The sequence below is a fragment of the Pinus tabuliformis genome, chromosome 8 (assembly GCF_031772625.1).
Source record: "Pinus tabuliformis cultivar Carrire ecotype Pingquan chromosome 8, CPIR1, whole genome shotgun sequence".
Classification (NCBI taxonomy): Eukaryota; Viridiplantae; Streptophyta; class Pinopsida; order Pinales; family Pinaceae; genus Pinus; species Pinus tabuliformis.
This window is the reverse complement of record NC_142294.1, coordinates 2037241337-2037266260: the sequence shown is the minus strand read 5'-3', so window position 1 is coordinate 2037266260 and position 24924 is coordinate 2037241337. Positions and strand designations below refer to the sequence as shown.

Below are 24924 nucleotides of genomic sequence, written 5' to 3'. Positions count from 1 at the left end.
ATCCAGCAGCTACTGATCTTCCAGCCATCATCTCTATTGAGATTGCTCTGCTTCTTTCAATTTCAATAGCTTCCCTGAATTTACGGTGATGGAACTGCGCAACCTTGGCAATAACCTTGGCCTCCTCAATATACACCTGATGCTCGGTCTTTTCCGCATGCTCTGCTAATGCTGAAGACTTGGTTCTCCCATGTCTTAGGTCAGCTGCATGTTTGTTGATCCTTTGATGGATGGAGCGCCCTGTTTCCTCGATATAGGGGGTCCCACAAGAACAAGGGATCAAGTAGACACCCTTCATATCCTTAGGGTCAATGGGATCTTTCACCGATCGGAGGGATTTGCGAATAGTGTTGAGGGGCCTAAAGGTTGAGGGAATATCATACTTCTTAAGAATCCGAGCAATCTTGTCTGTGGTTCCCTGGATATAGGGAAGATGGACACCTAGCCAGCGCTCTTTAGGTTCTTTTTTGATTAACGAGTTTTTAGAGGCTTTAAGGAAAGCCTTCTGACCTAGGCGCCTACTATAGCCATTCTCCACAAAGACATTAAGGAGATGGGATTTCTCCTTATCGAAGCTCTCCCTATCAGAAATCCTCAGGGCACGAGTAGCGAGGGTGTTAAGAACACCCAACTTTTGAGCAGGGAAATGATGGGAATCGGCATGAAGATACTGCTCAGTATGCGTTTTCTTCCGGAATACTGAGTGGGAGAGAGAACCATCCTTATTCTTCGATATAAGAATATCCAAGAAAGGGAGGCAACCATTGACCTCTTTTTCCATAGTGAACTTAATGGCAGAGGACTGACAGTTGAGGTGGTTGAAGAAGAGATCCAACTCCTTTTGGCCATGGGACCAGATGACATTAGTGTCATCTACATACCTTTTCCATAGCTTGGGAAGGAGACGAGCCGAGGCTAAAGCTTTGGTTTTGAAGTCTTCCATAAACAGATTCGCAACAATAGGGGATAGGGGTGAGCCCATGGCCACACCACAGGTCTATTCAAAGAACTCACCCTCGAAACAGAAGAAAGTGGAAGTGAGACAGATCTCAACGAGATGCGCGGTATCAGGATCTGTTAGGCAATAGATCACTTCCATGGCTTCTTTTATAGGGATACAAGTATAAAGGGAGACCACATCAAAGCTCACGAGAAGGTCCTCAGGGTCAAGTTTTATGTCTTTAAGCTCTTTAACGAAGGAAGCAAAGTCTTTTACGAAGGACTTTGTACGGCCAACCAGGGGTTTGAGCTTAAGGGCAAGGAACTTGGCTAGAAGGTAGGTCGGACCACCAATGGTGTTGACGATAGGCCTCAGGGGGGCCCCTTCTTTGTGAATCTTAGGCAGCCCATAAATCCTAGGGGTAATTGGACTACTCTCAACGAGTTTATGGTAAAGGGAACTCGCAGAGCTACTGGACTTGATGGCGAGAGCCACCGTCCTAGAAATTTTCTTAAGAGGGTTCTTGGGCAATTTTTTATAACTGCCACTATTGTAAAGATGATCTAACATCTTCTTGCAGTAATCATCCTTGTTAAGGATGACCGTAGCCCCTCCTTTGTCAGCCTTCAGAACGACGATATCATTGTTCTGGTTTAAGGATTTAAGGGCAATGAATTCCTCATTGCTGAGGTTCTTCTGAGGGGGTTTAGCCTTTCTCAAGACAACCGCACAATCTTGCCTGATAGTGTCCTTGATCTTATCAGGTAAACCTCTGATCCCAAACTCAACATCACAGATGATATCATCAACAGGAATCTTATTAGGGGCTAAGGCAAAATTTAATCCTTTACCCAAAACTTTAAAAACTGAAGGGGTGGAAAAAGAAACTAGAAAGGTTAATAACCTTATTATTACCAAGAGAAGGAGGGGGAATTTTACTAGAACAATTGTTATTAAAATTTAATATCTTATTACCTACCAAATTAGAGTTATTTACCTTACTAAACAAAGTACCCTTAATATTATCTTTATTACTAATTCCGACTATACTACTATTACTATTATTACTATTAATATCATTATTAATATTATAGCCATTAAATAAAATATTATTATTATTATTATCATTAATATCTTTAAATAAATTATTATTATTAAATAAATTATCACTAATAATAATATTATTATATTATGGTTAAATGAATTATTATTTTTATTATTAAAGTCATTATTTTTATTATTAAACTCATTACTAATAAAACTATTAATATTGATATTTTTATTATTGTTATTATTATGGTTAAATAAATTATTATTTTTATTATTAAAATCATTATTAATAAAATTATTAATATTGATATTCTTATCAGGTAGATTCTTAAGAGATTGAATATCAGCTAACGGGCTCATATGACGAACGGATGGCTTCACGCTGAGAACACGTAATGAGGACGAAGCGTTTATCGCTGGACTGGAATGCACGACTGGTAAACCGAGCTTCCGCACAGAGCCAGATCTGCCCACGGCCAGGGTACCGTTAAACAACGGTTGCACACAGGGGTCCGCAACTGTGCTCACAGGAAGAGACGTGGTGAGATCATTCTCTGCGAGGGTACGACCAGGTCTAGCGTTATCATGCTCCAAATTGCCGGGTGATAGGAAACTGAGATCCCATTCTGCGCAGAGCAAAGAAGACCGTTCATTGCTCATGGGAGAGGATAGTAGAACAGGTGAAGAAAATCCCTCGGAGTAGAGAAAAGACCGATTGTTCAATGCTGGATCCGGACTGGCGGAAGCATGCTCCGAACTGCAGGACGCGAGGGCAGCAAACTCACCTTCCGAGCTACCAGTTAACCAATCTCTGATCGCTGTAATTTGATCAGAAGAGATACGGCTCTGAGAAACCCCACTCGCAGCTCTTCCAGAAGACGATGAGTTCCCAGCTAATCTCTGAAACTTAGACATTTGATTCTGCTTCCGAATTTCCTCCAATCGAATGGACTTCAAGGCTGAACAGGCATCTATTTTCGCCCAAAGGGAGGCTGAAAACAAGTTCGCAAGCTCCAGATGCAAACTTAAAAGAGAACGAGAAACTAGATTAAGGGATCTTCTGACCCTGTTGATTTCTGCTCGAACCAAAGCCAAACTCGCCTTAAGAAAAATTTGATTGTGCTGGGCAGAGTGTAGGCGATGTTTGATCTGGGCAAAGACAGGGATGATGGAGGAGTCTCTGCATCTCTTCAGGCCCCTCAACACTATTCGCAAATCCCTCCGATCGGTGAAAGATCCCATTGACCCTAAGGATATGAAGGGTGTCTACTTGATCCCTTGTTCTTGTGGGACCCCCTATATCGGGGAAACAGGGCGCTCCATCCATCAAAGGATCAGCGAACATGCAGCTGACTTAAGACATGGGAGAACCAAGTCTTCAGTATTAGCAGAGCATGCGGAAAAGACCAAGCATCAGGTGTGTATTGAGGAGGCCAAGGTTGCGCAGTTCCATCACCGTAAATTCAGGGAAGCTATTGAAATTGAAAGAAGGCCGAGCAATCTCAATAGAGATGATGGCTGGAAGATCAGTAGCTGCTGGATCCCGGCCCTTTCTTCTTAGTCTTGTTTTTTCTTGCTTTCGTTGTTTCCCTTAGTTTAGCGGATCTTTTTCGTTGGAGACTTGTCTTGTCCTTCCTCCTAGGGTTTCTCCTTTTGACTCTGGAGTTTTCTTTTGATCCTGTTCTTATCCTTCTTCTTTTTAGATTGTGTCGCTCGATTTTTTTATTTATTTTATTTTATTTTCTTCTATTTTTTTTTTTTTTTCTATTATTATTATTATTATTATTATTATTTTCTCCTAATTAGTTAATATTATATTTATATATATTATTATTATTATTAGTATTATTACTATTTATTTATTTATTCATTTTAATTAATTTTATTTTATTTATTTTTAATTAATTAATTAATTTTATTTTATTTATTTATCTATTTATTTCAATATTAGTACTTTTTATAACTTTCTTAATTAAACTATATATATATTATTTTTTTTAATTTTTAATTTTTATTTATTTATTTCTTTTCTCCCGTTCCAATATTTTTATTAATTCAAACTAATTTTTATGTATATTATTTTATTTATATATATACATATAATTTATACATATATTATAATAAAAGGTCCTCTATTTAACTAATTCCCATTTAAATACTAAATAGCTTATAATTTTTAAATACCTTTTTAATTAACCTTTAACACCTTTTAAATTATTTTATTGGTCACCTATTATAACTTAGTTCCATTAAATTATAGTAATTTTATGACTCTAGTCCTAAAGGCAAAATTAGCCGTTAGTCAAGATCGTCGTTGGAGGCTCTGCTCAGACTATTTAACATGCTAAGCTGGATCTGTTTCTTCAACTTGTCCTGACGATGAACCACACTAGTTGGTTCGAAACGCATTGACAAATGATTTATCTTGTGATTTACGCCGAAGAATTTCTCCTAAACTTAATATGACCAAGTTACGACCCCGAGAAATTAGCTGCCCAACTAACCCCAATGGGGCCCATAAACTCTTTGTGTTACATCTTATTGGGTGAGGGTTTTGGTTGCTTAGAGTTTTCCCCTTATTGTTTAATAATAAAAAGGCACTTGAGCCTCATTGTAACTTAGTTCAGGGGCATGTAGCCGTCATATCTCTTCTCAGAGATAAGCTACCATCGCTCGAGCTATCTTATTTCCATTCTATTTGTAAGCATAGCTCAATAATTTTCTATTAATGAAATGAAGTGTTTTTCTGCAGCATCTCTGTGTTTATGATTATATCTGTAAGTTGTTGCGTTCCTATTTAAGTTCGGATCAGTGGTATCAGAGCGGTCTGCTCTTTCTTTGTTTTTCTTTGCATGTCCCCAACGAGGTTAGGGTATAAGGATTTAGGGCTCGATCTGGTTGAACCATTGCAGGATCAGCCTCGCAAAACTCGACAACCTCCCATGGCAGAAGAAAAAAAAGACGAGGGGGCAGGAGATCCTTTGAAAATGTTGCTTGAAGAAGCCCTTGAGTGATAGAGGGATGCGACGATGGATAACTTTGCCCAGATCCTTCGACCGCTACCCACAAGGGATGCATCTTCATCCAGCAGCCACTCTAGAGGCACCACTCCTTTTAAGGTACAATTAACTTCAATATTCCCATATTCGAAGCCCTGATAGATGTAGACGTCGTAGATAAATGGTTAAATCTATTGGAAGGATTTCAGTTCATGACTTTTCCAATCGAGAAAAGATTATGTTTGCACTTCTCAAAGCCGCCCCACACGTCAAGGACTCATGGGAAACCTATTGTGAACAAAAGGACGAGAGTGAACCCTCACTGTTTTCAACTGCACCCACTTGGAATTCTTTCCGAGACGCCATCAAGGAACAATATTACCATGTTGGGAGCTATGAAGATAAATATATAAAGTGGACCACGCTACGACGGGGAAGGGACCAAGATATGTCGAAGTTCACAAATAATTTCCATACCCTTCGCATGAAGCTGGGTGTCAAGGATACTGAGGGGCATTTGGTGCTCAAGTACCACAACTCTGTACATAAGTACATCCAAGACGAGATGGAGTTCCTGGAAATTTCCTCGCTCATCATGGCGTATCGGTACATTGTAAAGATTGAGCAGAAGTTTAAACAAAAGAAGCAAGACTTTGGATCTATGAATCCAAAGTAAGGAAAAAGCGCCCCCAAACCAAAAAACAAGGGACCAAGCCAGGGTGAGGCTACCAAGGACAACCCATCGAAGCCACAAGCAAATAACAACACCATGAAGACGAAGAAGGATACAGGAAAATGGTGTGAGTTCCATAAGAGCTCCACACATAATACCAGTGAGTGTCAAGCAAGCAGTCACTGGTGGTCGAGTTGAAGGATTTTGAACCAGACGTAGGTTTCGACTCTGAATCAAAACTCGATAAGGGGACTAACAAAGGGAAGAAGATCATTGATGCGGAGCCCAGTGCCACCGTGGCCACCACAAAGATCCAGAAAATTGAGCCTGAAGATCCAGAGGAGGGGGAATGCCTCTTCCACTCACAGATGTGGGTGAAGGGTTCTCCGTCGCAGTTCATTGTCGACAGCGAGAGCCAAAAGAACCTCATTTTAGCAGAAGTCGTGAAGCACCTGGGCCTAAAGACTACAACACATCCACAGTCATACACCATTTGGTGGCTTCACCAAGGACGAGATCTTCGTGTCAGCCAATAGTGTCGCCTTCCCTACAACATCAAGCCCTTCATGGATGAGGTACTGTGTGACGTTGCTCCTATTGAAGTTTATGATGTATTGTTAGGACAACCATACTTGTGGAAACGACATGTTGTATATGAGTCTAGACCTTGCTCTCTGATTATTACTTTGGCTAATAAGTTGTACAGGATATTGGAGGTAGCCCCACCTACCGCTATCTCTTTGATCACTGCAAAGCAATGCAGTAAGATCATTTCCCAGACTAGGAAATTCGTTTTCCTTATGATTCACCCCTAAGGAAAGAAGAAGTTTGTGGCCACGGCTTCCAGGCAGGGCTCCTCTGCACATCAGCAACAGATGGACAAGGTTGTGGAGGAGTACAGGGACATTTTTGCCTCACCTACAGGGGTACCCCTGCATTGTTAGGTCAAGCACTCCATCAATCTAACCCCGGGTGCGCCGCTGCCAAATGGACCGATCTATCGACACTCTGTTCTGGAGAACATTGAGATCAAGAGGTAGATTCAGGAACTACTATAGAAAGGGAACATTAGGCCAAGCTCATCACCCTGTGGGAGCCTGATTGTATTGGTACAGAAGATGGACAAGATCTGGAAGCTCTATATTGACGATTGGGCGTTGAACAAGATCATTGTCTGGAATAGGTACCCAATCCCACAAATTGATGACCTTCTGGACCAGATCAAGGGGACCAAATATTTCAACAAGATTGACTTGAAGTTAAGCTATCACTAGGTGCTTATTGAACCCTCAGATGCGTGGAAGACTGCCTTCAAATCTGAGGGCCTTTTCGAGTGGTTGGTCATGCCATTCAGATTGATGAACACCCCTGCAACCTTCATGACACTGATGGAAGACATCTTGCAGCCCTTCACCAATGCATTCGTTGTGGTTTATTTAGATGACATCTTGATCTTCAGCCAGAGTTGGGAAGAGCACCTCCACCATATTCGATAGGTCCTTCAAACCCTTTGACAACACAAGTTGTGTGCTAACTTGAAGAAATGCACCTTTGCCCTAACCCAGGTTCAATATCTGGGGTACATCATTGATGAGCAAGGTGTACATGTGGACCCATCTAAGATACAAGTCATGCGGGATTGGCCAACCCCAACCACTCTAACAGAGTTCCGCAGTTATTTTGGTCTTGCTAATTTCTACCATAGGTTCGTGTTAGAGTTCTCTCATATCACTTAGCCTTTAAGTCAAGTCACCAAGGGCAGAGTGAAAGAAAAGTTCTTTTGGTCGGAAACCCAACAACGTGCGTTCTCCGAGTTGAAGAATCGCCTATGTTTTGCACCAGTTCCCACATTACCAGACCTGTAACAACCATTTGAAATTGAAACAGATGCCTCCGACTATGCTATTGGTGTAGTTCTTACTCAACATGGGCATCTAGTGGCTTACCACAATGAGACACTTTCATACACAGTCTGAAGGTACCCCACTTAAGACAAATAAATGTATTCCATTATGCGGGCCTGCAATCAATAAAGGCATTACATTCTAGGGAAGGAAATGGTCATCCACACAGACCACCGGCCTCTATAGTTCATACAGACACAAGGGAAGTTACAGAACAATCGCCATCAGAAATGGTCCACCTATCTACAACAGTTCCATTTGAACATTAAGTATAAGAAGGGAAGCACCAATAATTTCATTGATTGCCTCAACTGAACACTGGTCATGGCGTTAATCATTGTGCTCGACTCTTGTGGGCACGCGACATCGGAGTGGACGCATCTTTACAAGAGCGATCTGGAATTCGACAGCATATACCAAACACTCCTAGAAGGGAAGAAAGCTCCAAATTTTCACCTTCAGGATGCATTGTTATGCCACTTGGGACACATATGTGTTCCTTCAAGTGAGCATGCCAAGATGATTTGGGAGGCACACTACAGTCGGTTCACTGGACATTTTGGAGTAGAGAAAACAGTAGCGGTATTGTAGAAGTATTTTTATTGGCCGAAACTTCGTTAGGATGTTGGGAAGTATATTAGATCCTGCACTGCTTGCGCCATTACCAAACCAACCATCAAGAAGCAAGGCCTATATACTCCTCTACCTACTCCTAGTCGGCCTTGGTAATCTGCATCCATGGATTATATGTTAGGCATTCCTTCTACTAAGCATGAAAACGATTGCATTTTCATGGTCGTTGACAGATTCTTTAAGATGGCCATCATGGCGGCCTACAAGAAGAGTATCACAGCAGAGTTCGCTACTAAGCTCTTCTTTCAACGAGTGTGGGTACACTTTGGGATCCCACAGTCCATTATCTCAGATTAGGACAACAGAGTCCTGAGTGCATTTTGGTCAAGTATCTGGTTGATGCTAGATATAAAACTCACTAAGTCCACAACTTTCCATCCCCAAACTGATGGCCAAATAGAGGTTGTCAACATGATGATCGTACACATTATGTGCGTGTACAACTCGACACATCTACGCACATGGGATGAAAGTCTCCCCTATGTCCAACACAGCTACAACAGAGTTCTCCACAACTCAACATGGCACAATCCCTTTCAGGTAGGGTTGGGATTTCAATGATTATGCCCCATTGATGTGGCCATACTATTTGCATCCACTCAGGTAAATTCGGCTCACGTGCAGTTTGAAGCTAAAAGGGCTAACAACTTCGTTGAGCGCATTCAACACATCTGCCAACAAGTCCATGATATATTGGAAAAATCCAATGCTAAGTACAAGCAACGCCATGATCAGCGTCGAGTGTTGCACAAGTTCCAAGTGAGCGACAAAGTTTGGCTTCATTTGCAGAAAGAGCGCCTTGATGGACCCCACCACAAGCTTCGCTCGCTCCGATATGGGCCATACACCATCACCAAGGCTTTTGATGACAATGCCTTCGAGCTCAGCATCCCACCGTTCCTTGGTTTGCACCCAGTGTTCAATGTAGATCACCTTCGGCCATACTTCTCACCATTGTTGGACACATCTCACATTATAAAACAACTCACGCCAATAGAGCTCAACCCGGACTGCATGGAACATGCCACAACTGATCAGATCATGGACACACAGATCAAGAACACTCGGCAACAGAGAATACAACTATATCGAGTTGTCAAAGCAGGCCAACTCCCTCACCAGGGAAAGTGGTTCACTAGGGACCAGGTTCAACAAAAATTTCCTCACCTCATGGAGGCTTTCCACGCAATGGGGACCATTTCTTCCTAAGGGGGGAGAAATGATCTAGGTGGATATTGGTGGCCACCCGCCTATTCCACCTAAACCCCCTAGTCAGTTTCATCTGTTTCCTTAATTGTGGCACAATTTACTATTTTTGGCAGATTTTTGGGTCCTGAACTTCCGGAGCCATTTTGAGTCCCTAAAAGACTTTTTTTTTGGCAAAATTCATCGAAGGATTGTTATTGCAATCATATTAATAGTTGTAGCCCTCAGAGAGATATTTCCAACGAGGTATCATACGCGTCAAACAGAGATAATATGACCAAGTTACGACCCCTGAAAGTTGGCTGCCCAACTAACCCCAACGAGGCCCATAAACTCTTGGTGTTACATCTCCTCGGGTTAGGGTTTTGGTTGTTTAGGGTTTTCCCTTTATTGTTCAATAATAAAAAGGCCCTTGAGCCTCATTGTAACTCAATTCAGGGGCATGTAGCTGTCATATCTCTTCTCAGAGATAAGCTACCATCGCCTGAGCTATCTTGTTTCCATTCTGTTTGTAAGCATAGTTCAATATTTTTATATTAATGAAATGAAGTGTTTTTTGCTGCATCTCTCTGTATATGATTGTATCTGTAAGTTGTTGCGTTCTTGTTTAAATTCGGATCATAATGACTTTGTACCTAGCCTTAATACTTAGACATAATGGCTTTGTGATTAATATTAAGTTGTTGTCTACTGACAAATTCATAAATTCGTTTGGATGGTAGTTTTCTCGTTGGAATCCGGTAAAAAACAATTCGAAAAATCAATTCAAAAAATCAGAATGCTACCAATTCGCTTGGATGGTAGTTTTCTCTACCAATTCGCTCATATGGTAGTTTTCTCGCCGGAATCCGGTAAAAAACAATTCAAAAAATCAAAACGCTAGAGTGTTTGAATAGTTCTTTTATGGTGGAAATGAATTCAGCACCATTAATAACTCTGGAACAACCAAAATCCTAGAGCACCCAAAATTCTGATATTTGACCAGCATTTGACAACACCCAAAATCATGTCAAACCCAAAATCATCATGATATTTGACCACTAAACCCTGGAGGGCCCAAAATCTCGGAGCACCCAAAATCTTGATGTTTGACGAGTGTTTGACAACACCCAAAATCATCCCGGAGCACCCAAAATCCCGATGTTTGACCAGTGTTTGACAACACCCAAATCGTCATGACATTTGATCGTTGTTTGATCGTCATTGCACCCAAAATCATGTTAAACCAAAATCCCGATGTTTGACCAGTGTTTGACAACACCCAAATCATCATGACATTTGATGGTTGTTTGATCATCATCGCACTCAAAATCATGTTAAACCAAATCCTGATGTTTGATCACTGTTTGACAAATTTTCAAAAATTTCTACCCAATTTTATCACAATCTTGTGGGAATTTCCATTATTTTCCGGAATTTGTCACAATCTTATGGAAATTTCCATTATTTTCGAGGCTAATTTGTGAGTTTTTTCCAGAATTTCCATTATAATTTGTGCGATTTTTAGACTAAGCTTTAATATTAATACTTTACTTCATTTTGTTTTTGAATAATATTAGTGAAGCTTAATGTGCTTGTCAAATTACAAGGTTAATACTAGTACTTTAGTGCTGGAATTTGTCACAATCTTGCCAAAATTTCCATTATTTTCGGGGGTAATTTGTGAGTGTTTTCAAATTTCCATTATTTTGGAGGCTAATTTGTGCGTTTTTAGACGAAGCTTTAATATTAATACTTTACTTCATTTTGTTTTTAATAATATTAGTGCAGGTTAATGTGCTTATCAAATTACGACGTTAATACTAGTACTTTCGTGGCGGAATTTGGAATTTGTTTTTAATAATATTAGTGCAGCTTAATGTGCTTATCAAATTACGACGTTAATACTAGTACTTTCGTGGCGGAATTTGGAATTTGTCACAATCTTACCGGAATTTCCATTATTTTCCGTAATACTAGTATTTTATGCGGGAATTTGTCATAATCTTGCCAGAATTTTCATTATTTTCCAAATTTCCATTATTTTCGGGACTAATTTGTGAGGTTTTTCAGGAATTCGCTAGAATTTCTATTATTTCTATTATTTTCGGGGGCTAATTTGTGAGTTTTTTCAAAAATTTCCATTATTTTCTAGGCTAATTTGTGCATTTTTTAGCCTAAGCTTTAATAATAATACTTTACTTCATTGAATAATATTAGTGAAGCTTAATGTGCTTATCAAATTACGAGGTTAATACTAGTACTTTCTTGGGCACTGTGCTTATCAGTGTTATGGAAGCTTATTGTACTTTATCAAATTAACACGTTGTGGTTATCACCACGGATTGAGAGGTTGGAAGACCTGCAAATTTTCACCATGGCTTGACTGGTTGGGAGGTCCACACTAAAATAGGACTGGATATCAGAGGAGAGACAACGGCATTACGTTATAATGCTAGCATGGCAAAAAATAAGAAATTTCAAAAAAGAATACCAGGATTATAATCAACAATTTTAATTACAGTATGAAAGACTGCCTCCTGCAAATAGATAGTTTCAACTGCCATATCTGCTTTCAAAAAAGCATACAAGGATTATAATCAACAATTTTAATTACAATATGGAAGACTGCCCTGTGCAAAAATATAGTTTCAACTGCCGTACCTCCGTAATTAACAGATTCGTATTTACCCTAACTATGATGCAATTTAGCTATGAGAGTTTCCGATCATCCTGGTCATCAGCATAGATCACTGTATACATGCATTTACATATTATGTAAAAGCCCAGTCTTTCCCTCTGGAAAGAAGTTAACAAAACACGGGGAAAAAGGAAAAGGGCAAAACTAAAAAGAAGAAAGAAGGTCATTAGTTCTGCCAACTATCCTCACATATAAACCTAAACCCAAAACCCTAGACTCTAAACTCTTTTTTGTTCCATCTGCCCCTGGCTGTAGATGATATTACACTCTTTCAGAGCCTCAAGATACTGAGGGCTGCAGGCCTCAAGAACTATTATTGCCCTTAGACCTCAAGAACTATTATTGAGACTCGAGGCTTTAGAAATATGAAACTTCCAAACATGGACATAGTCCTTGGGATCAGAGGATACAAATTTGACAATATCGCAGAGTGTCTTGATCGTATTCTTCTCTCCATTGTTGCTGGTCCACTGTATCTTGACGCCGCACGAATATGAAGTTGCCAAGTGGGGTACTTGGTTTATTAGTACAACTTTTCCATTGATCCTGTTTCCTGCAGATGGAAATGAATTTGAGTGCCCTTGTGATCTACTACAATGGCAAGCTGTTGATTCCAGCCATGAGCACTCTGGTTGGCCCACCATTTCCCTGTATGCAGCATTGGCCCGTTTTACTCTGTTTTTAGAATCAGATATAAGGGCTGGCAGGGTTTCTCTCTCTATCTCTTCTTCAGTCTGATCTATACTTTTGCAAACAGGAGAAGCTTGTAGATTGGTGTCCTTGATATATTCAATGGTAACACTAGAACCCACTGGCCTGACTGGCTGTGGGATTATAACACCTTTCTTGATTGTGCTTGAGCTTGTTATTGCATCATTCAGTGGTATTTTCATAAATTTGCATCCATTGTCCCCAAATTCATGTTTGGATGTCTTTATCATTGGAGGACAGGTAAAACCCCACAGGGTACCATTGGAGTTAACCATGCCCGGATATGGTGACTTGCAACCAAAACAGGCAAGAGGTGTGGGATTCAAGACATGGGAATGCTGTACATTGGAACCAGAAGCCTTAGCCATCTTCTTATATGCTGGATTAGACCACAAAACAGCCTGAGGGCCATTGTCCAACAATAGCATAACAGGATCAGGGGAGCCTGAATACATCAGATCCCAAACCGAGAGATCGACACTTTGCACACCAGTTGCAGGCTTCGGGCTCCAGTCACCGTTGCCGATTTGGCAGTGTCCTTCCTCTTTCTGACCCAAATCTCTGCCAAACAATCTTGATTGGGCTTCATCGCCAGATTCCTGATAAGCTGAAATTTTTGATGATGGTGTCTCTGGAAGCAATGGAAGGGTAACCAGATTTTTCCAGTTTTCCTCCTCTTTTTGAGACCTAACCTCCTGGTGCATAGCACCCACGCTTGAGAAAACCATGGATTTCCCAGTCCCAGAACTGCATTGCATGTCTGAAGGGCCACGCATTGCTTGTATATGCACAGCATCCATGCTATTAACAGACCCAATTTTACCCCTATTCACAGTAACCTCTCCAAGACCCACAGACTCCTCGCTGAGTGCATGAACCCCACTGGCTGCTGCTCTTTCCATAAACCCTGAATCCTTCTCAACCGCCATAAGGCCATTTCCATTCAATGCTTCCATACTCAAAGACATGTCTATTGAATACGCAGTATGAGGCCTATTCCTATCAGCTACTATATCCCCGATTCTCTCAGAACCTAACCCACTGGGATTGCTAGAACCCCTTGCCCTTTTCTGCCCATGAGAAGAATCTGAGGTTCTCTTGCGAGTTCTAGTATGGCGAGCAATGCCCTCGGCGCCATTAACCTTTTTTTCAGACTGAGAATTCACAACAATTGAATTAGAATTGCCCTCACCTGGATTTGTAGCGGGCTTTGGCGCAATTGGCCTGTATCTGGACATGATCTGGTGGGTCTTTGAACTGAAGATTGAGCTCTGCCCATGCCTCGCCAAGCAGGTTCCTCCCAAATTCAGCCCACCCATCATGGCCATCACCTTGCTTCAACCCACAAACACAAATGCATGCAATAACCTGATTACATAAACACAGCCAAGGGATTATATATTCACAACCCATGATGTTATATACACACAAAATATACAGTACGCAGGAATGGATGCTTTATACACAAGACAGATGATTTACAGCCTCACACATCCTGACCACCACCTTGCTTCAACTCACAAACCCAATGGCATGCAAAAATCTAATAACCTTTATAGAGCAATAGGATGATGATATATTCACATCTCGGAACAGTATACACAAGACACATACTCCAAGAATGATCTATAAAATAGACCACACATATACTCACAAGAATGATCTATAAAATAGAGAGATCTTTCAATGGGATTTACTGTTATTTGTGGATACCACTATCAATATAAGAATTCCAATCTAGCCAAACCAGAATTATAAAAAAAACAAAAACAAAAAACTACTTACAGTCTGCACATTAATCTGTGTATTTTCCCCTGTGGGTTCCTGCTATGCTACAATACAGTTACAGTAATGTGTTTGGAGAAGTACCTGACGCTTCGTAGGTTTGAGATGATAGACAGATGAGTATGAATTCGACCACGTGGTATGAATCTTCCACGTGTAAAAACTAAACCTCTTGTCTGTCCTCACCAGTTCACTCTCCCTTCAAACTGTGAATTGCCTCGTGTCTCTGTCTCTTACTTCACTGTTGGCTCTACAGCACATGCAAAATTATGTAAATATCCCAGTTTTATGAATGGTATATTGGTTTTTCTTCTCTATGGCTATTCATGGGAGGCCATTCACCAACAATGAGATCAATTTGCACACGTGGACATCTCATCACTGACTGGCAAGTCATTGGCACCTCCACGCTCTGCAAACTGAACAGAATGTTGTACAGAATTTTATCAATATTCTATTCATATATTCTTTTTTTTAAAACATTAATTTCAGAATATATATTTGTTAATTAAATTTAGGTGGGATATAAAAATAATTTTATTATCCATTTTGAAATATTAAATTATAGCAAATAAATTAGATTAATTGAATTTTTTTAATAATTAGGTAAATTAGTTGATTTTTTTTAATATATTTGTTAATTAAATTTAATTGAGATAATTAAAATTTTTAATAATGGGAAAAATTAATTTCAATTTTTACACTTATTTTAAAAACATTATATAAAATTTAAGCTTAAACATAATTATGTTAATATTAAATTTCGGTCATTTTTAAAAAATTTAAGTTTACTTTTTTAACAATTAAGTAGATTAGTTGAATTTTTTTTAATAATTATATAAATTAATTAGATTTTTTTAAAGTATATTTATTATTTAATTTAATTAAAATAATTAAAATAAAATCTTGCTTATTTGAAAACTGTTATATAAAATTTAAATTTAAAACTTATTTATAAATGAAAACTCGTATATAAAAAGATCACTTAATAGAACATTCACTTCCTGATGATATTAGAAGCTGCATTCGATCGAAAAACGTGACAGAGCGACAGCAGGAGAAACATAGCGGCTAGGGTTTCCACAACGAGCAGAGTCCGATCCTAATGGAGAGTGGCAGGGGAGGGAGCTTGGCTCCCTCCTACAAAGATGCAGTGTCCAGCAAAAGTAAATCACTAACTGGAAATAGTAAAGACGGTATGAACTACAGAAACAGGGACAATGAAAAAGAAACAGATGAGACCAGAACAAAAGAGAACAGCAACACAAAGGACAAAGAGGAAGAAGACAAAAGTCTAGGGTCAAGAGACAAAAACAAAAAGGACCTTGCAAACCAAAAGCAGATATCACCCCTCGAGTAATATTAAATGATCCTGCTCTGCAGGAATACAGGGAACATATGGGAACCTACGCCATTATCTGTAAATTCATGGGACTATGGCCCACTGAAAAGGCTTTACAGACGTGGATCGAGTATCATTGGAAGCCAAAAGGAAGCACTGATCTACATCTTGGGTCAAAAGGAGTCTTCACATTAGTGTTCTCTAACATCGAAGACAAAGATAGAATATTCGAAGGAGGACCCTATTTTTTTGCTACTGTTGGTCTCTATATGAGACCTTGGAGAATGAACTTTGTCCCCGAGAGGGAGACCTTCTCTTCAGTTCCTGTGTGGGTAAGGCTCTACTCTCTACCTCTTGATTATTGGCAAACTGAATCGTTGGCTGCTATTGGCAATAAACTAGGACGCTATGTCAAAGCTTCTGAAGCCACAAGAAGGGGAAAATATACCTCCTTTGCTAGGATCTGTGTGGAAATGGATCTATCAGGAGCACTTCTGGATGAAATCATCCTGGAAGTGTTTGATGAGGAGTGGGTGTAGATGGTAGACTATGAACATATCCCCTTCAGATGCCGAAGGTGCCACGAACATGGGCATCTGTTAAGAGACTGCCCTCTCAGCAAAGAAAATAACAAAGAAAAACTTAATACTACGAAGGATACTGAAAGCTTTCAGAAAGTGGCTAGCAGAGGAAGGGGAGGAAAAAAGGGATCAAAGAAACAACATACTGAGGGGCAAAAGGGTAGTCAGAACAAGTTTCAAGTTCTAGAAGAGCCGGAAGAAATCACAAGAGAGAGTCAAGATCAGGAGGTAGATGCTAAAGAAAAAGAAAAAAAAGAGGACACAGAGTTTTCCCCGGACATTGACTCCCAAAAAGAAACCATGAGAAGTGAAACAAAAATGGAAATGGACCAGGAAATGATCCAAAGCGAAACGGATCTGGAAGACCATGAACTACAAGAAATACTCGACAAGGAAAACTTGGATCTGGAAGGATTTCTGATGCAAGGAACCAAAGGAGGAATAGATTCTCTACCTCAAGAAGAGTGCAACAGAATACAACAATTGTTTTTATGGAAAACACAGGAACGAGGAATGGAGAAAGGTAAAAGCATCCACAAACAGGAGCACAGAGGAGTGAAAACAATGAAACTAACTCCAGGATTAGCCACCAGAAATCTAGGAAAGAAGAGAGGCAGAAAAAAGAAAAATGAGCTCATGATGGAGTGTGGAAAGCTAATGATAGATTCAGGTAAGATGAAAGATCTAGCCAGTTACTCATTTACAAATATTTAATTATGAAGTTTATATCCTGGAATATCAGAGGTCTAGGTAGTAAAAGAAAACAAAGATTGTTAAGTAATAGAATGAAACTAGCAATGCCAGACATAATCTTCATTCAAGAAAAAAATGCTCCATTCAGAAAATAAAACAAATTCATAAGAAATGGCTCAGTAAATTTGAGTTTCTAGAAGTCAAAGAAGAGAACACAGCAAGTGGCATACTTACCCTTTGGAACCCCCAAAAGGTCAACATTATAGATGCGGAGGCAACGAGAAATTACTTATCAGCTATCATTCAACCAATGGGGATGTCTGAGTCCTTCCTGGTTACGAATTTCTATGGTCCTCAGAGAATAGATGAGAAGATTAGATTTATGAACTCTCTGGAAGATCTCAGAAGCAGACACAAAGAAATCCCATGGGTTATTGGAGGAGACTTTAACATGATTAAATCTCTTTCGGAAAAAAAGGAGGCACCAGAATCCTTAGTAGAGATTCAGTAGAATTCCATTCTTTCACTGAAGACATGAAAATGGTGGACTCTGAAATGCATAATGGTCTTTTCACTTGGAACAACAAAAGAGGAGGTAATGCTCAGGTTGCCTCCAAGTTAGACCAATTTTTAATCTCTGAGAAGTTGATGCTCACAAACACATAAATATCTGCTAGTGTTCTCCCTTTTGGAGGCTCTGACCACTAGCCGATTCAATTAGAAATCAAGGGAATTGATGCTCCCAGGAACAGACCCTTCAGATTTGAGAATATCTGGCTCTCCCACCCAAATTTCATCAGCAACATTGAAAAATGGTGGTCCGAAGATCTACAAGTTCAGGGCTCCAAAATGTTCCTCCTCCACAAGAGACTAAAGCACATAAAAATCAAGCTCAAAGAATGGAACAAGAAGGATTTTGGTAACATTTTTGTAAACAAAAAATCAGTAGAGATCAAAATGCAGGAACTCAATCAAGCAATGATCACAGATGGTTTTGATAAAACAAAAAGTGAGCAAGCTGAAAGATACAACCTTGATTGGGAGAATTTATGCAAACAGGAGGAAATCTTTTGGAGACAAAAGTCTAGAGTTCAATGGCTCAAAGAAGGTGAACGAAACACTCGTTTTTTCCATCGTTCCACCATAGTCAATAGGACGCATAATAGAATCTCTTCAATTTTGAATAAAGATGGGGAGCTTCAGAACACTCACAAGAATATTGAAGCTGTGATGGTTCAACATTTCAGAGACATCACAAATGAAAATAATCTAGTTAGAGACCAACACATCAAGGAGATTATAAAGAATATTCCTAGGATGGTGTCTAGAGAAGATAACTTTAACCTGAACAAACCAATAACTGAAGCAGAGGTCAGCACGGTGATCAAAGACATGCAGAATGGCAAAGCTCTGTTGGCATTATGATTCTGGTTTGGCTCTATGATATAGGTGTTGTACTTGATGGCAACTCACTCAAGTGGCAAAACTATGTTCAGACCCTCAAAATGATGGAAAATAAGAGGTTCGCAGGTGCATCGTTCAAAAGGTGCAGACCCACAGGTTCGTTGTTCAGGAAGTGCGAACATACCCGCAGGTTATCCGTTTAGAAGGTGCGGTTCCCCAGTTCACTCACTCCAATGCAGAGAAGCGCGCTCACGTGGGGTTTCTTATGTTTGGCCCTTGGTATTTATCCCGTCGTTCATGATCCTATGGTTTTAGCCCGTGGTATAGGATCTAATTTATTGAACCCCGGTTTGGATCCCTTGTATTGGTTTTTGATGGTTTTGTCCCATGGTGTGAATAAGGGCTTGCCTATAAAAAGGAGAGGAGATCACTTGGCTATACACTGGTGAAATTTGAATATCTTAAGATCTAAAAGTTTGGGTGATTGGTTTTAAAAGCTAGATCTAAATCAAGGAGAAAATTTAAGGCGAATCTATTGATAAGTCGTGATATCTCGGGCGCATGATCAAATCTGTGGATTTGACTGACTGTGGCACATTGGAGGACTGTTAATTTGGCCCTAATCAGAGGTTCGCAGTGTAAGGGCCTGATTCCTATTATTAGAGCCTCAATCTATTATACACTAACAGATCTATTTTCCTGCTGATTTAAAAGTAATAAGATGAGCTGACTGACCTTCTTACATAGCTTTAAACATTTAACATCTTATCACTTTATCATAAGCAACATAAATTAAGGCGATCATTCCATTGATATCAACTTAACAAGAGTAGTCCATGGAAAAATACCTGTTCTGGTGGTTGATGATGATACCTTTGTCTTATAGCTCTAGCTGAATGCTCCTTATCACCGACCCAACTGGATTTACCTCCCAGCCAACTAGGAAATAAATTCCTAGCCCAGGAAACCTCCACAGGTTCCCTAGCCCTCCATGCCCAAGTCCAACCAGATATAGTGTGTCCTCAAGAAGAATGTGCAAAACCAGATAATAATACTTTCCTCCTCTCAAACCCAAGAAACCTCCATAGGTTTCCAAGGTCTCCCAAAATCATAACAAGTCCAAACAATCACAACCAACCCCCCCACAATCATAAGCAAGACCCCCCCCCAACCTCCCCTTTTTATACCCTCCTTCCCTTCTCCATCTCAACCACCTCTCATTAATGTCATTAACTTCTCATCCATCCTTACAATTGACTTCTCTTCTCCCAAGTAAGCTAGGAGTACATTTGGAAATGTGACATGAATATAAAATTGAGAATTTAATGGGAAAGGATCATGTCTTCTCCCAAGTAAATTTGAAAAGTACATTTGGGAATGTGAGGTGAATATATATATTGATAATTAAATGGAGAGGACTATGTCTTCTCCCAAGTAAATGTGAGGGTACATTGGGGAATGTGAAATGAATATATATATATATATATATATATATATATATATATATTGATAATAAGATGGAGAGGACTATGTCTTCTCCCAAGTAAATGTGAGGGTACATTGGGTAATGTGAAATGAATACATATATTTTGAAATAATGGAAGGAGACCATATCCTACCTAATATTCAATTTGAGAAGGTAAGCGGGGAAATGGAAATCATGAATTTTATATTAGACCAATATTTCTCAATATTTTCAGATAATGTAAACATTAACAAAATTTGTAGGATAAGATTTTAAGTGGGGCATTACATGCAGGCAATCTGCGGCGTGAGTGCGGGGGTACGCAGCGCAGGAGAAGGCGCAATGCGAGGGTATGCAACGCAGCAGAAGGCGCAGTGTGAGGTACGCAGCGCAGGCGAAGCCGCAGTGCGGAGGTACGCAGGGAAATAGAAGAACAAGTCGCAGAGGTACGCTGTCAGGCGGGCAGTGCAGGTGCGGATCTAAGTAGAGGTATGCAAGGCAACAGAACGAGTGGTGCGGAGATACGCAGAGCAGTAGACCGACCAGGTGCGGATCTACGCAGTTTGGACACAGAAGAGCTGCGGATATTCGCAGGCCTCTATTGGTGAAGTTGCGGACCTATCTTGAAACATTTGTTGGCTGTCCTTTATCTATTGCTGCAGAGTTCTGGGTTTAGATTTCTAGTATTACTTTTCTGTTTACAACATTCTGAGAAGTTGGGTGATTCATTGGTTGATTGTATAAGGAGATTGGGTGTTTTGCATGTACTTGATGATTATGTGACCTTCTTGGATCTAGTCTGAAAATTAATGAAACGTGGTCCTTAAAGAAGTAAAAGAGCTAAGGGTGTTGTAGCTCCCTTCCAGAAGAGACTAGAAAACGAGAGAGAGTTATAGCTCTCTGCAGGTTGCAGCCTGCGTACTGGTAAAGGACTGCACCAGTACAAAATCCTTGTAAAAGAAGTTTCTAATTGAAAGAAGATAGAGACATATTGCAGCAGGTGGTTTTCACCCACATTGGGTTTCCACCTTGTTAGCGCTCAAATCTGCCTCAAGCTGAGAAAGGCAAAACTCGAGGCCACATCAAACCACGCTCAGCCTCGTAGCTAGCCCTATGAGGATAGGAGAGGGCTCTCTCCGGGTCTATCTCGGCAAAAGGTCTTCAAAAGGGCTAAGATGACCTATAGTGAATGCTGATCTTAGGCTAGTAAATAGATATGAAAGTTTGATTTAGATTTTTGAGTTTTTTGTTGGAGAAATGGGAAAACCAATTTTGGGTCCGGGGATAAGGCCAGATCTTTGCAGATTTCGAGTTGGGGCAAGGTAGGCAGTAGTCTTGATGTCTTTGATCAGGTGTATGGATGGATCAGAATGACAAGGAGCTGAAGAGGGCAAGGGAGAACATGGATCCTCTCCAAACTGGCGAAAACATGTAAAACTAAACAATTTAAAGGAAGAGCAATGTAAACAATGAATTCAACCTCATTTACTCATTCATTTAGTTTTAGAAGCATAAGAAGGGAATGGCATATATATAAACATGAATAAACTTACAATAACTGAGAGATAACACCATCAAGAACTGAAAGCCACAAGAATCCCAACAGGTGCTGCAAAACCTCTGATCTTTCCTTAGCCAAAATATGAAAAATATGTACAATAGTGTGCCAAAATCTTCCCAAGAGTCCAACTTGTGCTACTCACTCAAAATTTACATATATAGATCAAGCCAACCCATTCCCTAACCTCTAGGGGTCGATCTCCTCCTTCTAGGAGCAGTTTGAACAAATTCTAAACATGGAGCAAGAATCTAGGTGACCAAAACAACCTGCCTCTAAAAAGAAGGAAATTGATTCATTACATTAATTTTTTGCTATTTTGTGAATGAATCATCTAGAATAAGGTAAATAAGTGCCAAGTTACCTCACACACATCAAAATACATCATGCTAGGTCAAAAATCACATCAAGGAGTGAAACTGGTGAAAACTAGCCGAATTCCTAAGCTGGAGGATGAAAACTTGACCAAAAACCTCTATGCGTAGTGCCCTGATCCCTATGCGTAGTGCACCTTTCAGCCTATTTTTGGGGCACTTCCCAACATCGAAATCAAGCTCACAGTAGCTGGTTGGAAAGCTCTGGATGTCTACTATCCAGCCCATGTGGAATTTCCCAATTTTGAGCTCATTTGCCCCCTCAAAATTTCATTCTTCTAGAAGTACTTTCTGCTGTTGCAAAAGGTGGCAGTAAGGTGGTTTTCAGGGTGTTTTTGGGCCTTTTGATCATCCAGAACTTGATGAAATGCTTCGGAAATAACTGAGCATGCATAAATTACCATGACAAACCTAAAAATACAAAGTTTTCCTCCAACAAGTGTCCCAATCAAAAGCGAGCCACTACTCGTACAGCTGAAAAAACTGTTTTTGGGACCAAAAATTTCAAAATGACAAAATTTCTCCAAATTTGCTCAAATTCGGAGCGAAGACCCTCTATCATGTGTCATGCTCAGACAGCGAAGCCTCGACCAAAACTCGGAGTGGATTTAGCCTCTTTCGCCGTTTTAGTGCTTTGCTCAACCTCCTTTTCAAAATCTTCATTTTTGCTTTGCCGACATGCATGCGAGCCCAATAATGTTTTTTCATGTGACGGAGCATGTCTTTGTCTCTATTGGCCTTTGCCAACAACTCTTCCAGATGTCGATTGACTTTCTCAAGCCAAAATTCCCGCTCAACAGGTGTCAAATCACCAGGTGTCAAATCACCAGGTCTTTTTCTGGCCAACCTTCGGTCTTCACGGATCTATCGCAGCTCTATAAGTGTATGCTCATCCTCTAGCTGCTTATTGCGCTGCTCCAAATATTTGATTAGACATTCTGCCTTCAATAACTTCTCATTCAAGCTGTCAATCTCAGTCTTTTTCTCTTGGATGATCTCTTTCAACTTCGAGCTAGGAGGGCTCCTATCCACATCACTCAATGTAACATCAACATCATGACCACCTGAATGGCCCTCCTCATATATTGACCTCTTGCCTCTGTCCTGAACCTGTACCTATACTGAAGAAGAAGGCGAGACCCCTTCCACGCCATGTGGAGATAGTACTCGTCGTGTAGTTGCAAATAAGGCCCTGTGGCCTCGCTGATATGTCACATATACTGGAGCATTGACATGCTCAGTCTCAGGAATGTCAAACTGATGTGAAGGCTCTCCCTCATCATGAACTATCTCTGGAGGTGGCTGTGGCGCTGTGAAAAAGTCACGAGAAATAAAATCCTCCCAAGTAATGCCCTGTTGTGCCAACTGATGAACCACTACAATCTTGATCAGCGCGTAATGATAAATACTTCTGTGCTGCTGTGCTGGGGTCTTCTTTTGTACCAAAACAACCATCCTCTCTATGTTGCGATACATGAAGTATGGAATGTTCATCATACGTACCCTTGTAAAATGCATCAACAAACGGACATGGTATGCATAAAGACGCGAAAATCTGCCCTCACAACTGAAATGCCGAATGATGAGTTTCATCAAAGGTGCAAACTGATCACTTAGGTATTGGAAAGGAAAAACCCTGCTCAGGTGCCTCATATATCCAGGTTTGATGTATGGCTCATAGTAGGATTTCTCTAACTACAGACGCTTATTCCATTTTTCTCCAATATTTGGTATCCCAGTGGCCTCTGCAATAATCTCTGGTGACAAAATGAAATCAACTTCGGCGAGGTTTACATGGCCATCATGTAAATGTAGAACAAACAAACGAGCTAGTTCACGATGATGCTGGATTTGTGAAATTAACTCACAATAGTGATAGCATGACTGATGACGAAAACAATCCATTGCAAGCGGGCAAGCCTGCAATTGAACCAAAGAAGTAGGCTCTTCCTTGAGATGCTTACCATCTTTGCCACCTCTGCGAGGCCTCCGTGGCACATTACCTTCTGTTGTGGAATCACTGTCATACTGCTGCTCATAAACTGAATCTGTGTCTAACATGGCTTTGAAAACATGATGTCTGCAATATGTATGTTGATATAGGTGTGGTGAAATCACAATTTAATGCATACTCAAAACCCAAATATGTTTACCAAAGCATCATAAGAACCAAACCATAATGGTAATAACTCTGTTTCAGTGTATTGGCATAAAACAGTCACTGTTTTGATCACAAGGACAATTTTGACAAATGAACAAAGTGTAATGCGCACCATTTGCAATGTTGGCTAAAACTTGACAAATGAGTATGGGACTGTATTTCACCAATGGAGAATGGGAAAATCTTCACAAAGCCACCCACATGCCTTTAAAAACCCTTAAGGAATGATTTTGGTATGAGCATAGGGTTTCATTTTTCTACACCCAACACATCAAATTTCCCACCTTAAACACACTACAAACATTTTAAAATTGACTGAGCAGCCATTGAAAACCTACTTGCAAGCTTTGGAGTCGATTTGGCAAGATCTAGTCGCATTAACAAAAATTTCTGGGTGCTGTAACTGAGTGTGTAGCGCTTGAACCCAACGCGTAGCGCACGCTGTGTGCGTAGCGCCTGTGGTTTTTTACACTGGCCAGTGAGGCCCAGTGCGTAGCGCGCACTCTATGCGTAGCGCGCACTCTATGCGTAGCGCACAGCCTGTATGGGTAGCGCATGCCTCCAAACGCTGTCCACGGGTATGCAAACACGGCTTTGGCCTTCCAAAAGCTCAAACACGATTTTTGCCTTGGGATTTTTGAACAAATGAACTTGTTTGCCCCTTTTATATGTGAAGAAAATATCCCACCAAATCAGATTTGATTTAAATTTGTTTGCTAACCCACTTTTATAATGTTTGGCACTTTGACATTTGGTCTTTTAATA

At 40.2% G+C, this 24924-nt stretch overlaps 1 protein-coding gene across 2 annotated transcripts; it reads right to left on the bottom strand.

Annotated features, from left to right (window-relative positions):
* Positions 1-12325: 12325 nt before the first annotated feature.
* On the bottom strand, positions 12326-14806 carry LOC149244621 (uncharacterized). Of its 2 annotated transcripts, none has more exons than XM_089374919.1 (2): positions 14666-14806; positions 12326-14164 (listed from the first exon to the last, which is right to left on the bottom strand). In XM_089374919.1, exon 2 carries the CDS (start codon positions 14122-14124, stop codon positions 12415-12417), a length of 1710 nt encoding a protein of 569 aa, XP_089231045.1. In that variant the 5' UTR covers positions 14125-14164; positions 14666-14806; the 3' UTR covers positions 12326-12414. The 2 variants fall into 2 exon arrangements, with proteins under 2 accessions (XP_089231045.1, XP_089231044.1); XM_089374918.1 differs by lacking the exon at positions 14666-14806 and adding an exon at positions 14582-14665.
* Between the last annotated feature and the right edge of the window lie 10118 nt (positions 14807-24924).